The 14,568-nt window shown below is 43.3% G+C and overlaps 3 protein-coding genes across 11 annotated transcripts in view; 2 read left to right on the plus strand and 1 right to left on the minus strand.

The window, feature by feature from the left end:
* Nucleotides 1-1,163: 1,163 nt before the first annotated feature.
* On the plus strand, nucleotides 1,164-4,679 carry tmem129 (transmembrane protein 129, E3 ubiquitin protein ligase). The gene is made up of 4 exons (XM_023799968.2): nucleotides 1,164-1,425; nucleotides 1,950-2,424; nucleotides 2,751-2,910; nucleotides 3,912-4,679. Exons 1-4 carry the CDS (start codon nucleotides 1,221-1,223, stop codon nucleotides 4,176-4,178), a joined length of 1,107 nt encoding a protein of 368 aa, XP_023655736.1. The 5' UTR covers nucleotides 1,164-1,220; the 3' UTR covers nucleotides 4,179-4,679.
* Nucleotides 4,680-5,272: 593 nt separating this feature from the next.
* Nucleotides 5,273-10,164, minus strand: slbp (stem-loop histone mRNA binding protein). 4 transcript variants are annotated; one of them, XM_023799970.2, is made up of 9 exons: nucleotides 10,024-10,156; nucleotides 9,569-9,676; nucleotides 9,144-9,278; nucleotides 8,910-9,014; nucleotides 7,874-7,936; nucleotides 7,516-7,647; nucleotides 7,106-7,255; nucleotides 6,046-6,163; nucleotides 5,273-5,960 (listed from the first exon to the last, which is right to left on the minus strand). In XM_023799970.2, the coding sequence occupies exons 1-9, from the start codon at nucleotides 10,077-10,079 to the stop codon at nucleotides 5,859-5,861; spliced, it is 969 nt and encodes a 322-aa protein (XP_023655738.1). In that variant the 5' UTR covers nucleotides 10,080-10,156; the 3' UTR covers nucleotides 5,273-5,858. The 4 variants fall into 4 exon arrangements, with proteins under 4 accessions (XP_023655738.1, XP_023655739.1, XP_023655740.1 ...); XM_023799971.2 differs by lacking the exon at nucleotides 10,024-10,156 and adding an exon at nucleotides 9,885-9,922; XM_023799972.2 differs by lacking the exon at nucleotides 9,569-9,676 and having other exon boundaries at nucleotides 10,024-10,164.
* Nucleotides 9,662-14,568, plus strand: part of ccdc142 (coiled-coil domain containing 142) — a 44,889-nt gene continuing 39,982 nt past the window's right edge. Inside the window, exons 1-4 of one of the 6 annotated variants that reach the window (XM_023799963.2) lie at nucleotides 9,662-9,757; nucleotides 11,363-11,472; nucleotides 13,860-13,991; nucleotides 14,524-14,561. In XM_023799963.2, coding sequence (XP_023655731.2) covers nucleotides 13,892-13,991; nucleotides 14,524-14,561 — 138 coding nt within the window. In that variant the 5' untranslated portion in view covers nucleotides 9,662-9,757; nucleotides 11,363-11,472; nucleotides 13,860-13,891. Of the gene's footprint in view, nucleotides 9,758-10,097; nucleotides 10,205-10,377; nucleotides 10,965-10,998; nucleotides 11,473-13,859; nucleotides 13,992-14,523; nucleotides 14,562-14,568 lie in introns of those variants that run through there. The other 5 variants (XM_072718562.1, XM_023799962.2, XM_023799964.2 and 2 more) reach the window with 5 other exon arrangements.

The raw sequence follows: 14,568 nt of genomic DNA on the forward strand, positions 1-14,568 counted from the left end.
ACCTGATCCCTATGATCACAGATGGTCTCATTAATTTATAAACTTTTAAAAATGCTTTCAAAGTGTTTAAGACTTTATGGAACAGACAGAGGAATATAGCAAAATTTTAGCTATTTGATGCATGAGTTAAGAGACATTTGATATAAATATATATATATATATATATATATATATATATATATTTCTAGCCCATTTCGGCCTGTTCAGCACCTCACCTCGTCCCGGTTGTCCCGCATCCCGGAAATCAATATGCCCAAGCTGGGATGTCTATTATCAACATATGGATTTTCCATCCATCCATTTATCCACGGCTTATCCTGGTTGCAGGAGCAGCCGTCTGAGCAGAGATTGCCACCCAGATAGCACCATGTCATTGTTTCAGCATTGAATTATAGTTAAATGCGTTGAATTACGGTCAGTGTTAAATTATCAACGTTGAAACCGAATAGATTTTTGGTCAGATTTTCAATATTGAAAAATTGATGGTGGCAAAACCTTGATTCAATGTTGATATAAAGTGAAATACTGAAGATCAACGTTGTTTCAACCTTTTTGTCTGATACAGAATCAATGTCATTTCAACATATGTGTGCTACCTGGGGCAGACCTCCATCAAGCCAGCATGTCCAGGAGGCATGGATACCTGAACCATCTCAACAGGCTCCTTTCGATGTGGAGGAGCAGTGACTCTACTTTGATCCTCTTCTCAGTTGCCTCACACTCAGCTGCAAACCACCCCAGTGGATATGGATTTTCATTTAGCAATACAAATTTCGTCGTAATGTCTTCATTAATGTTTACCTTGTACCGTCTGAAGTCACAATTTAAAATTTTTGAAAAAAGGTGAGGTGATTCTATTCCCTCTATGTTTCCGTCTGCCAGTTCAAAGTTCATTTCAGGATTGGTTTGTACATTTGCTTACCGGCATATTATAATAGCCTAGTCTTTACTCTTATTTGTTGTTCTTGGGTTACAACAATAAAAAAAAATCAGTTGCGCACATAACTTGAACACTACATTACAAAAAACCTCCAGTAAAGGCGAACGTGATGATACGTTCGTACGGTTCCATTTCGTCATTTTGTAGAACTACAAATCCAATCGCCGAACAGCGCACCCATAGGTTGACATTTTGTAGTTTATTTACGAACTGCAAGTCCCACAGTCTTCCGGCAAATAAAGCCTGCGTGGCGGTGCCTGTGGCTTCGGCGTTTACAAACATGGAGCCTCCTGATGTTACGTTCACAGTAGCATATGTCGTATTCGTGTTTTGTTTTGTTTTCACCCCGAATGAATTTAGATCGGCAGGTGTCACCGTCCAGAACATCTTTTCTGGGTGGCTGGGAAGTGAAGACGTTAATTTCGTTGAATATCATATCAAGAGAACCAGTGTAACTCTTCTTGTTCATTCTGTATTACCTCTGGGTAAGCCGTGATACCAGTCTACCTGTTTGATTTCTCCTATCGAGTGATTTAACTCAGCTGTTTTTCCGTCTAAACGCCATGGACGAATGAAATGTAAATAGTGATTTAATAGGTGACGAGCACTCGTTTCAGTTCTCAGGTCCCTACAATTTCATTGTGTAATTATTAACACGAATCGGTAGCTGTTCTTTAGTTTGCCATAAAATGACAGTAAGTATAAGATGGCTCTGGAGTGTAGAGAGCTTATTTCGGTAAATATAATGGGACGACGATGTCGGCTTTCCAGGGCCTAGTTAATTAGCAGGAGCTGTTTGTCAAAGGCATGCGCATACTTCTGTTGTTAATAATTTGGAGAATGATGTGTTGAGTAAATTTAATGCGTTTTGCATGCATAGACCATCACCGTTTTCCCACCTAAATTCAGCTAAAAATATTATATGAGTAATTTATAGATACATTTTAATTCAATTTTGCATAGGCTGAAAAATGGCTGTGTGTTTATTTTTGTGTGTCGTTTTCTGCAGGCTATTACGCGGGGATGTGCGTCGCGGCTCCATATAAAAACCTGACCTACTTTCCTCTGGCCAGTGAGGGCTGGCAGCTGTACTTCGTCATATCCGTCACGCTGCCGCTGCTGAGTGGCTTGCTGGTCCTGCACTGGTCGCAGGACAAATGGGCCAACCACCCGATCTCGCGCAAGCTCAGGGCGCATGCTCTGCCCCAGTCCAGCTGGAGGGCCGTGGCTTCCTCCATCAACACCGAATTCCGCCGCATTGACAAGTTTGCCACAGGCGCTGCCAGCGCCAGAGTGATTGTCACGGACAGCTGGGTCATGAAGGTCACCACCTATGTGCTGCACGTCGCCCAGCAGCAGGATGCCCACCTGACCGTGGTGGAGTCCAAGGCCCATGAGATCTCACCGGAGTCCAACACCCCTGTGCAGTTCCTGACCATCTCCGTGAACAGCGTTAACCCCAGTGTCAAGACGTTTGATATAAGGTGCGTCTAGCGAGGAATTGATGCAAAGCTGATGTGATGATGGGTCATTGAGCAGAGTCCTTAACCCCAGTTTCTCCAGTGATTGTATGACCCTGCCCTCTGATCCTCACTCGTACAGTCGCTGTGGACAGATGCACCTACTGACTAAATGTAAATTTACATATTAGTTCAACTCACTGGTAATTAAGCATGGACAAACCCTAGCTGACATCCCCTCATATAACCGGTCCAGGGCATACAGGAGAGATCTTACACGAGGTGTCCGCAGATGGCAGGTATCTGCTCTGGATCACCTTGAAGTCCTGCTAACACCAGCTTCCTTCCAGGCTGAACTCCACGGAGTACGGGGAGCTGCGGGAGAAGCTGCACGCCCCCATCCGGAACGCCGCCAACGTCGTCATCCACCAGACGCTGAGCGACTTGTTCCTGGAGACTTTCAAGTCCCATGTGGAAGCGAACCAGACGTACACTCTGCCCAGCGGGCAGGTAAGGGCCAGGTCACCATGGAATCTGAAATCGCAGCAATCGCGTAGCTATGACATATGTAGGATGTTTATATGAGATGTAGATGCTGATTGTGCTTCCAAAGGACTAGAACATCTGTTTAACAGGGTGTAAATGACTATTTAGTAACGATAAACCATCATCCATCTTTTATCTGCTTTTCAGTCACTAGGTGAGCTGTCATTTTGTAATACAGGCAGTCCCCTGATTAAGAACATCCAACTTACGGACGCCTCATACTTGCGTACAGACTGCCATAAAGTCAATTATGTTTAACATTTCAGTTAATTAAATGGCTCGTAATAATGATTGCACGCAGAACTTTGTGATGCTCGTGAAAACATTGCGCAGCTTAAGTGGTTCATCAGCTTGAGGGACAGTACAGTATCACTTATAGTTTTATTAATTCTGTATAATTATTGTTATTATGTACTGTATTCTTAGTTTGCCTGCACATTCAACTTTAAGACAGCCTTAGGAAATGGAGCTGGTTTATAACCTGGGGACTAGCTGTAATTACTCACAAAAATGTAGCCTGTCCCTGACTCCGTTCCGACAGTTCGTATGTCAGAATGGACGTATGTTTGAATAGGCTAATGCCACTAATTTTATGTGTGAGAATGGGACTGGGAGATGTATGTGAGGCTGGGATGCTCTAGTTGCTGTACAGTACAGTACTTTTCCACTGCAACCTTATTATAGCACACAATGCACAAGGTCGCATGGCATTGCTGGGCATATGGACCCCTGAGATGTCCTTAACTTTTTTTTAAACCTTCGATCGTATGTGCAAGTGCGTGCAAGTGGGGAACATTCTTTAATAAGTGACCTCTCAATAAATCTCTTGAAACCCTTTGCAGATCTTGGTCACTATGCAGCATACGTCGTGTAATATTTACATCACCGTGGGGATGAGTTCCTCTCTCTAAGTCTTTTGGAGGAGAGCTTGATAGTGTGAATGTGTGCATCTCCCCTGCCCTCAGGAGTTGGAGTCCTGCATCGGCTGCATGCAGGTCGATGCCAACATCAAGCTGCTCAGGCTGTGTCAGGAGGAGAGTGAGGGCGGGCCCGACAGTGGGGCGGGCTGCCAGAGGTGTTACTGTCGTCCCATGTGGTGCCTCACCTGCATGGGCAAGTGGTTTGCCAGCCGGCAGGACCAGCAGCACCCGGAGACCTGGCTGTCCAGCAGGGTTCCCTGTCCCACCTGCAAGGCCAGGTTCTGCATCCTGGATGTCTGCGTGGTGCGCTGAGCAGCGGAATGGCCATCAGCACACAAGACTTTTAGATTTTTCTCTCTGCTGCTACAAACTGAACCCCGGCTCTGATTGGGGAAGAAAGAAAATGACATCGAGGAGTCCTGCCCACTCATACGCAGCCCTGTGGGGGAGGAGTTGTCGTCTGCAGTCTTTGGTATTTTGGGAAGTCAGATTACGCCAATTACTAGTTTTATGAAGACTTTTAAAATCATGATTCCATACATACTGCAGTAGCACTTATTAGTCATGTGACTAATATGAGACTTGAAGACCACAGTAAGTGGGGTCACCCCATGCTTTCAGGCAGCAACGTTTGACCCAATGATTGGTCATATATTACGTCCCAGTCCCACCCCCTCATCATTTCTCCCTTCTGCTGTTGCTCATAATTTGCTATTAGCGTACTCTGGCTAATTGTCTTAGTATAATGGGTTTCCTGTGCCACTGTTGCTGACTGATCACTGTACAGAACAGTAATTAAAATATTCAGTTTGCTGCTGGTGGCATGTATTGACTTATTTCACGCCAACGTTTAATTCCAAACACAACGGCCAACCACACCGAGCACAAAAAGGCAATGTTAAAATTATATTACCTGTATCTTCCAAAACTTTCCCAGTAATCGTGGACACCTATTATGTATTGTCATTTCTGACATTTTATATATGCATTTTTTTGTTAAACGTGCCACATTTTTCTAAGACCAGTTTTATGAATACTCTGCAGCTTTAAAAATTGACAGTAAGCATACATTTTGTGTTTTTTTTTGTATTTTTGATTAGAGTTGCTGCATAACCAGCATTAAAACCTTTATGTTCTGGATAAACTGCTATCCATCCTCCCACCAGAAATGCTCATCCAGTGCAGGGCTTCCTGGAGCCTACAACTTATAGTGAGCACATGGCACATGCAGCCCTACCAAAGGTCATTTAAAGACAGAAATCCATTTAAACTAGACCTGGAAAGAAACCCGGGTCAGACAGGATTCAAAGGGCCATCAGCAGAGGTGTTAGACAGTGTACTTCCCACAAGTATGAAATGATTACACTTGCTTTTACACTAAAATTTTGAATCTTAATGTGCTCACCTTTACAAAAACCTTCTTTATTACTTAAAATTGGTCACAGCACAAACACTTCAAGGGAGGCAAAGAACACGCTGCCGCAAAGCATCAAAAACAATCAGACCACTATGTTACAGCCCCTCCCTCAACATCAGCAGCCAACCAGCTGTCAGTGTTAATGTCACATGACAGCAGTGCTGTGATTTGTGGGCTGGTCCTCATAGCACCGCACACCAGTCACGCTGGCCTCATTCCAGCTTTATTTTGTTTGGAGAGCACGCGTAATGCATGCGTGAATCAGTGCGTGCCTCCAAAGTCAATAACAATTTTGAAAGTGAAAAATATTTACATAGAAAAAAAAAGATAACCAAACACAAAAAGGAATCCTTACTAAACTCAAGGATGTAAAAGAACACATTAAGAATGAGATGTCAGGCTGGGCACTGAGCACCCTGTTGAGCTCCCGCTGGGTGTCTAAGAGTGCAGCGCTACACAAGGACTTGACCACAGCCCCCGGTTCCCCGCCCCAGCGGAGATGGCCTGGTGCTCGGTCTTCCGAAGCTGCAGCCCCCCTCCCCCATTGGGGTGCTGCGTGGCCAGCATTTTGGGGGTCACAAGTCCAGCCATCTGCTGTCCTCCGCTTTCAGGCAAGTTTCCAGGTCAAACATTGCTTCCATTTTCACCATCTTGCTGGGAGTCCCCAAGCAGGATTCCTGTAACAAAACGACCTTTTGGAATTCTGATTCTTAAAAAAAATAAAAAATAAACTACACCGAACCTACACAGAGCACAACATACCTCCGGGACGGACGCAGGCTCCTTGCCAGGTCTGGACCGTGCGGCACCTTCTTTGAGCTCAGCTGAGCTGCTGGATCCCAAGTCGACCTCCATGATGTCATCAAGGTCTATCTCCTGACTGAGCATATTTATAGTTAAGAAATTAGGTCACCGCACTTCAAAGAGAACATCGAAGAGTTTCACTGATGTATAGTAAGGCGTACATGTCAAATCACTTTATAGTAGGCCTAGGCGATATCTGAATATTATATCACACATGCGCAACAATCACCAGGGTTTCAGATGACAGGCGAAACATTTTCCCAGATGCCAGCTTTTTGGCACTATACGGATGTTTATTTACACATATAATTTGATAAACCGTAGTACGGCTAAAATATTAACGAGACGTGTTTTGTGACACTCGAAAGCCAGTAATCTGTATAAACTTGGTGTCTGTAAACTTTATTAAATTAGGTTAGTTGAGCACCCCCCATAACACTGTTCTGGTATACTACGGTTTGGTATATGTCAGTGCGATATGCACTGAAGCGGCGGTGAATAAAGGAACAGCTCAGCAGCCACATCATCTTTTAAAAGAGGAGATATTGTGGATAAACAAGGTGAAAAGACATTAGTGGTATGTTGGTACTTTCTGCAATTTAAAATCTGACACATTTATTAAGAATAAGGAGATGCCCAATTTATACTGATTATTAGCCTTTTGGCATCATAAAATACCTCAATAAACATTTTAACCTTACTACTAACTGCTCACCAAATTGTGGCCGTAAGCAACATCCATATATTACCGAAGAGCTGCTGTCCGGCCAAATGTTTGGGCCGTCATCTGAAGTCCTGGTGATTATTGCGCACACCTGATATAATATTGATATAAAACTGCCCAGCCCTACCTTATAGTAGTTATTCTTTTGATAGATTGTTTTTAAAGGCGTGCGTTGCCCTCCATCCCTTGTCAGGAACCTCGCTCATTAGTATTTAAACACACATACACTATACATGCATTATAGACACATTTTGTGAGTCCACTTTGCACAGTGTGGATTAGCAGGACACCCACATGGCCTGCAGGTCGCTGCCTTCTTCCACGGGGGGGTCCCACGCGTGCAGCTTGACCTTCCACAGTTTGATCTGCTGGTCCCAGGAACGACGGCTGTATTTCTTGAACTTGTTGGGAGTCCTGGGGTGCACTCCTGGCTGCCGCAGGTGCCTGGACCAATCAGATGGAGGGGCGGTTATGACGGGTCGACAGACACCCCAGGCATGGGACTGGCATGGCCTCTCAGCAGATCCTCCAGCCTTTTATATTTTTATATAGCAACATGGTCCGAGACACAAATGACACAGCAAAAAGATTGTTTTTCCAGCTGAAGAAACTTGTCCCTAAGAAAGTGGCAACTAGGTTCTACAATTTCACATTTAAAATAACAGTCAAATTCACACATCCTATAACACAGGAGTGGGGCTCACTTTGGAACTTCCTTGATGTACCGGTCGTAGGCAAGGGTGTTCTTGCCGTAGTTGATCTGCTTCTGCCTCCTCATCAGCACCGCCTCGTCCGTCTCCATCTCTGTTGGGACGGGGGATTCTCTGGAGTCAGAGCTGCAAAAGGGAACGGAAGAGTCCATGCCTCATGTCAAAAGTGTGTCACCTGCTCGCTAAACGTGCAACTCTTCTCTTTTACTAGCAGTGAAATGACACTGCTAGTCATACTGTGTATGATCATGTGTCCACAGCATGACAACTGACTGACACTTAGAAATGAATACGATACAGTCTGCCCATGTCCATCCAGATAAGCATTTGAGAGGGATGGGCATACACGCACCTTCCAGAAGATGTCTTTCGCTCTCTTTCATTAAATTCAGCTGCCAGGATTCTCCTCCTATACCTGAAAACAGAAGGGAAACACCGTAAGAAAGTGCAGGACAAACCCAGGGACTCCACACAGCACCCAGGGAGACACGTTCTGACAAGGCCAGCTGCACCTGAGGACATTTCTGTACAAAGAATATGGGAAAATATAGATTAGTCTGTGCAGAAAGGACACCATACGAGACAAAGGTATAAAAATGCAACATACAGGGCAGCCATCATTAATTCTGGCAAAATGTTCATACAAAGAACAAGTGTCCACTCAGTCCCTGTACCAAATGGCACACCACAGATTATAGACTTCACAAGTGGGCCCTTCCACTTCTACTTCTGAGCAAGGCCAAGGGGAAAAGAAAAAAAAAAAAGTGTTTCCTGCATATTACAATTTGCAGATCACTGCTAGCTACATTAAAAAAAAAAAAGAGAAAAACACACAAAAAAAGGCAAAATTATACAGGAGGGCTCCAATAGCCACTTCGGTAGCCAATCTAATCAGCAGAACCTGCTGAAACGTGCAGGGGGCGCCTCGGCTCATCACTCAACACTCCAAGCGATATCACCACTATTAAAATTTTTTAAAAGATAGTTAATTATGCATCTTTCAGCTTCAAGACACCTGAATCTATGCAAGTTTTTCTTGAAATTCACTCAGCTGTTCATTTTATGAATATACAAAAAACGTAAACATACATTTTGAGGCGTTTTGGCAAAAATGTTGCATATAAGAGTGACATCATTAATTCCACAGGATGTTTGTAATTATTATGCCCTACACCAATCAAGCTGTAGCCCATCCCTGTACTCCAGACACAGGGCAGAGCCCTGCTTAATGGCAAGGCAGTAAAGTACGGCTAATGTCTCGTGCATCACGGAATGAGTGTTAGTTTTCTGGCCCACATTTGATATACAAAATGCGCAGAGCTATTCTGGGACAAGGCTGCCAGACTCGGATGGTATACGAGTACTCTCTGCATGCAGTGGATGCTGACCGTTGAACGTCGCGATGAATACCCATGCGCATTTCCTCCAGCTCGACCTCAGTCCCCCAGTCTGAGCACCTGGAGACGTGGCCTTGGCTCTCAGGTGTAGTAAAACTGAAAGAGGCAGATTTAAACACAGACGAGGGCCATGTCACTTGTCTGTTCCGTCATCAAGTACTTATGTGACACTACTGCCTGCGACAGGTACACCGGTAAGCTTTTAATGGGATGGAGCAGACATACCTCGCTGGCCTGTCATCAGCATCTCTTTGACTTCCCACCTCCTCAAACACGGTGGAGTCCGAGTCGCCGTGGGGCCGCAGATTCCCATCCGCACTCCGTTTCCTGCTATTAGACCACTTAGAAGGACCCTTGTTCCTATAGGAAGGGAACCGGAGAGACAAAAAAAATCGACACACAAGAGAATGTTGGTGGTCAGGCTGGCTCCTATTCTGTTCAACAAACATTCGTTACAACACGATGTGGATGATCAAGCTTTTCGTTTAAATTCGAGTTCACTAGCAATTTATCCATTTTACTTATTGAAACTACAGGGGGATCAAAATGGGATTTCTGGATTAACGAAATCGTGACCCATAGCAGCACTGAACCCCGGGCACTGAAGGTAAAGAGCACACACAGCACAGAGGGGTAATTAAAATCCGCACCGATTGGTGTCCGGCAGCTCGGAACACCGGCAATTTCGGCGCTTGAAATTTCGCGCCAGCCGCCATTTTGGGTCGGAGACCGGGGGCCAGGCTGCGACGGCTGCCGGCCTGGAAACACCACCGACAGACGGCCGCTTTACCGCTCTGACCTTAAAACTACCCGGCCATCATAATTATCACATCATTTGGGTACTTTATAGACAACCACGGCGCCGTATTTTGGGATATTATTTATCAGGTTACTTATCCATTATCAGAGGATTTGCGCAACGAGCTACCGCCAGACCGCACAATTATTCCCATTTAAATGTCATACCACAGGCTGGAGCTGTAAACCATGCAGCCAGGGACAGCGGGACTAGTTAAGCGGCTGGTTAAGGGCTGAAGCTAACACAAAGAGCACAGGCGCCCATGTCAGCTAAAAGTAACTTCACGATTAAAACCAAGCTCCCTACCTGCTATCATCTCTCCGTCGGTCATCGTAACGTCTGGAGCCGTGTCTCGAAGACATTTTATTAAAAAAATAACTGCGAAGAGGACAACAAAAGTAAACACCCAGGAACTCGAAGAGCGGGAGCAAAACTAAAAATTAATCTGTTAGACGAGACAATTTCAATACGACGCGCCAAGCTTAGGGTGAGTTTTGGATTGTACCAAAATCTCAAAACTTTATGGGGGAAGTCATTATTACAGTCTTATTCCGAAATATTGATTTTTAGTTTCAGAATAATGACACATAATGTGTGCTAAATAACTAAATATTAAATAATTAAAAATGTTTTATAAATGGTAAAATCTTTTTTAAAATCACCTTTATTTTATCTCGATAAATACAGGAGACCCCCAACTATGGTCTCGTCCCAATTCCCCCACGCCCCTTTAATCGGTTCTCCTCTCTTCTAGCTTTCGGTTTATGGTGTTGGGTGATGTATAACAGTCGGAATTTAACATGTACAGCATTTAAAATAAATGTAACCAAACTACGAAGTTTATCTTAATGCATTGCATGTAACCACTTCTTTGTAAATATTACATAGCAAGTGTATTTTCGGAACAGATAATGAATATGTAAATATACTTAGGGACAATTTTGTAAAACAAGTAGACATTTCGAAATAACATATGTTTTCTGTTAAATTGTCATTGTAAAAACAGAATTTTCTCTATTTGTAAAAAAATTAAAAGTAAATGTAATCTTACAAAACTTATTGACATTCGTGAAATTAACATAAATGCGGAGACTAAGGTTGTCATCCATAAAAAAATCTTTATTGGAGTAGTCCTCGAAGCTTTTTGTACCTGTAATTAATAAGATGTTTTCTAAGGCTAGTTTAAGTCTGACTATTACAGAACTTTGTTATCACGGCAATAGCACTAACCGTTCTATCATTTTACGGTAAGTTTCTCACGAGTGACCCACTGTGTAACTCCTTTTAAACAACTTTCAATACACCTTTAACACAAAAATACCAGGTTGGACAATAGTTTTTGGATGTGTGGACAAAGTACATGAATTGCTACGTAGATTTGTTCTGAGAGATGCAGATGTTTAACAGGGTGGAGCAGAAGCCAAATTTATTTAGGATTAGTACGTTAAATCGATTGTGGTTGTGTAATCGGTTCTTTAATAATAGGAGTTACTGAAGTGCGTGTCAAATGAGGTTCCGTCAGAAGTCGCGGGATTGCACATGCGCACACGACGACACCAGAAACAGGATTCTTATTGGACCAGGACAATGTCAGTTCAGCAATGGCGGCGTTTCCGGTCAAAGTTGTTTATCTTTTCGTTGTTAGGGGGATAAAGTGACCATATGCAAGCAGGGACGGGTGTCACGGAGCGCTGCGCGTACTGCGTCGGGATAACCTGTGGCGCTTGCGAAGAAGTAACAGATGCTTCGATTCAAGTGAGTCCGACCAAAGTTTTTCTGTGTAATAGAACTGCAGAGCGGCGTGTAGCTAAGCGGCTACTAATCCGTGCTGCTGAATCTTAGTCAAAACGTGGTTAAAGAGATTTGGATGTGTGCAATGCGGAACTTAAATGATGATAATGCTGTTATTGAATAACAGGTAATTTTGTTTTGTCATGTACTGTGTTCTTCCCGATTTTATAAAAATAAGAGGGTGCCTTCATTGCCCTCCATACACAAACCTATGAACTCTGTCGCACACACTTCAGGTTGGTCTTTAAATGAGTTGAAATGTGCAGTTTTGATTTGAGGCTTTCTTATAATCAGAGAATAATGTTTCAGTGTTATCCAACTACAGTGATTAACTGCACTGATTTTTTTTTCGTTGTTTATGTTCAGTACTTTTCTTTAAATTACATTGAGCATTAGGTTGTTCTATTTTAGTTTAAAATAACGTGTCAACGGAAACCTGATCGAAAGACCATTATGAGAGGTATGGATATGAAGCTGAGAGTCCAGTCAACACCCGTCACGATTATCCATCCTGTTTTAGCGGAGGCTGTACGCCTGTAACCAGGATTACAGCGCGGATTAGGAAGAGCTCGTAAGAAACGGACTAGATGTGTACTGCATGTAGCATAAGGTGGATAACTGGACTTTAACACTGAGAATCACATGGCACAAAGTCCAGGACCTATTTTTAATCACAGTCCACCCCTTTATCCTTTTTATCCAAAGTGACATACAATTGGGAAAGCAGGGTCAGCCAGTCCCTGGAGCAGCTGGAGTTAAGGGCTTTGCTGAAGGGCCCAACAGTGAAATCACCACTGGATTTGAACTGGTGACCTCATGATCACTGGCACAGGGTCCTAATGCACAGAGCCAGACACCGCCCAAGCACCCATATCTATTCTGTCACTGAATGTAATAACTGTCCATGGTGCTGAAACTGAGGCCTCTGAGGCCGCGCTTAATGTCCTCTTTCCGGGGTGTGTGTGGCTGTGGGGTAGCTCTCTGTGGTCCTGAATCAGTGTCTGTCTATGATATGATAAGGTAAGATAGGGTTAGGGCTGTAATGGAACACATATTCATCATGTACAGTTCGGTATATCCTTTTCAGTTTGGTATACACAAAGACACAATTGAATACATTTAGTGATACAGGCAGAACTAAGTTCACAATTAGATGTCGAACACAAAAAACATCATGCTAATTGCAGCTGTAAGGGAACATTTTGGTTTCCCAATTAATTGCATCAGCCCTGGAGAGAGGGTAGTGGATAAGGCCAAGACAGTCTGTCGGCTCTGTTGTACCAAACTTGGATATGTTGCTGGAAGCACATCCATCATGCTTATCTCATTTGAGACAACATCATCCGAGTGTGTGTGCGACTGAAACTCTGTGTACGAAGGCAGAAACTGCATCCCCGCGGCATTTAAGGCACTATAGGCTGTAGGGATGTTGTTTGCTACACACATGCCACCATACATGGTAGTAGACAACAGAGGATATATATAGGATTTAGTACATTCTGATTATTATGATGTTATTTTAAAAAAAAATTGTTTGCATATTTAGTTTTACAACGTGCAAATAAGAGTCGCTTAGATTTTGTTATTCAAACATTTAGACAGATATTGGCATACAACTGTTCCTAATTGCATTTGTGTTTGGAGTTTTAATATTAATTTCAAAACAAATTCTGTTTCTTGCTGTAGCAAAATTGAGCTTTGTCTTTACTATAAATAAATACTGCAAAGAATAAATAAAACTAGACAATAAATATGACAGAAAATTGAAGTACCATATTATCTAAAATTACATGGTATTTTAAAATAAAAACATACATTTTATTAGGTGCTTTTGTCCAAAGTGTCTTACACTTTTTGAAAAATCATAGTCAGACAGTCCCTGCAGCAACTGGGGGATAAGGTCCTTGTTCTGGAGCCCAATGAATTTGAACTGACAACCTTCTAATCACCTTCTGATCACAGGTTCAGCCTTCTAAGCTACTCATGTACAAACCCAATGCAAACATTGTTCCGTTACAGTAAATACGCTACACAATGGCTTTCGTGCATATGGCATACACACATTTTTAATACAGTATCTTTAGAAGAGAAGGTACCGGTTGTCACATGTGCGTAATCAGTAGCGGGGTAGCTGTCCGTGGTGCTGAATGTGTTAGGCTGCGCCAGTGCTAAGTGGATGGTTGTCTAGCTTCTCCCCCAATCAGTGCCTCTCATTTCACTACGTGAGATAAACACTTACCAAACTGCTTGTATATTGAATAGGGGCCTTGCTATTGGCTGGGGGGACAGCCTGGGGGAGTCTGGCGCAAAGGATGCTGGGTAATGAGAGCGGCACTGATGTTTCCTACCAGGTGGGTGTCAGAGAGGGAAGCAGGTGCCGCTCATGGCTCAGAGGAAGTGGAGCCCCAGCGGGGTCACGCCCCCTGATGGCCCTGTGACTGAACAGAGAGGCATGCCCCCTGCATGCCAGGCCCCTCCCTCAGGTGAGTAGATGGTTTGCCACACAAACGGTTGTAGAGAATTTATCAGGACACAAAGCCAGCTCTGTAAGCTGGTCATATCTTACAGGTTACATTAAAAAAAAGCCATACTGGTGTTATACGTAGACTTTATCTTACTTTGGCATAGGTATTTGCATTTAGTCACCTATTCACATTATCTCTTTGCAAGTATTTTTTGCAATTGAATGACATGTATGGAATTTAATCTGTCGTTCAAACAAGGGCGTAGAGGAGAGGTGTCCCTGTTATGTTTGAGGTAAAAGTAATTAAATTCCTCCGTTTTACTGTGTGTAATCTCTGAATGTAATTCAGTTTTGTTTTGTGCAGAATTAAGATAAATACTGACACAACATCATTTTGTGAAGTGTTATGGTTTCATGCAGAGAATCAGATTTATGACATGAGCATCATTTGTGTTTCAGTTTGATTTTATTATGAAGTCTGACATTTTTGGCCAAGTAAAATCATTGCGCTGAGTGCCATTTGTAATTGTAATGCTGTTTTCGGTCTTCAGCAGATCCTGTGGATGGAGACATAGCAGCCCAGGTCCTTGTGAGTC

The sequence above is a fragment of the Paramormyrops kingsleyae genome, chromosome 12 (genome assembly GCF_048594095.1).
Source record: "Paramormyrops kingsleyae isolate MSU_618 chromosome 12, PKINGS_0.4, whole genome shotgun sequence".
In the NCBI taxonomy this organism is placed as follows: Eukaryota; Metazoa; Chordata; class Actinopteri; order Osteoglossiformes; family Mormyridae; genus Paramormyrops; species Paramormyrops kingsleyae.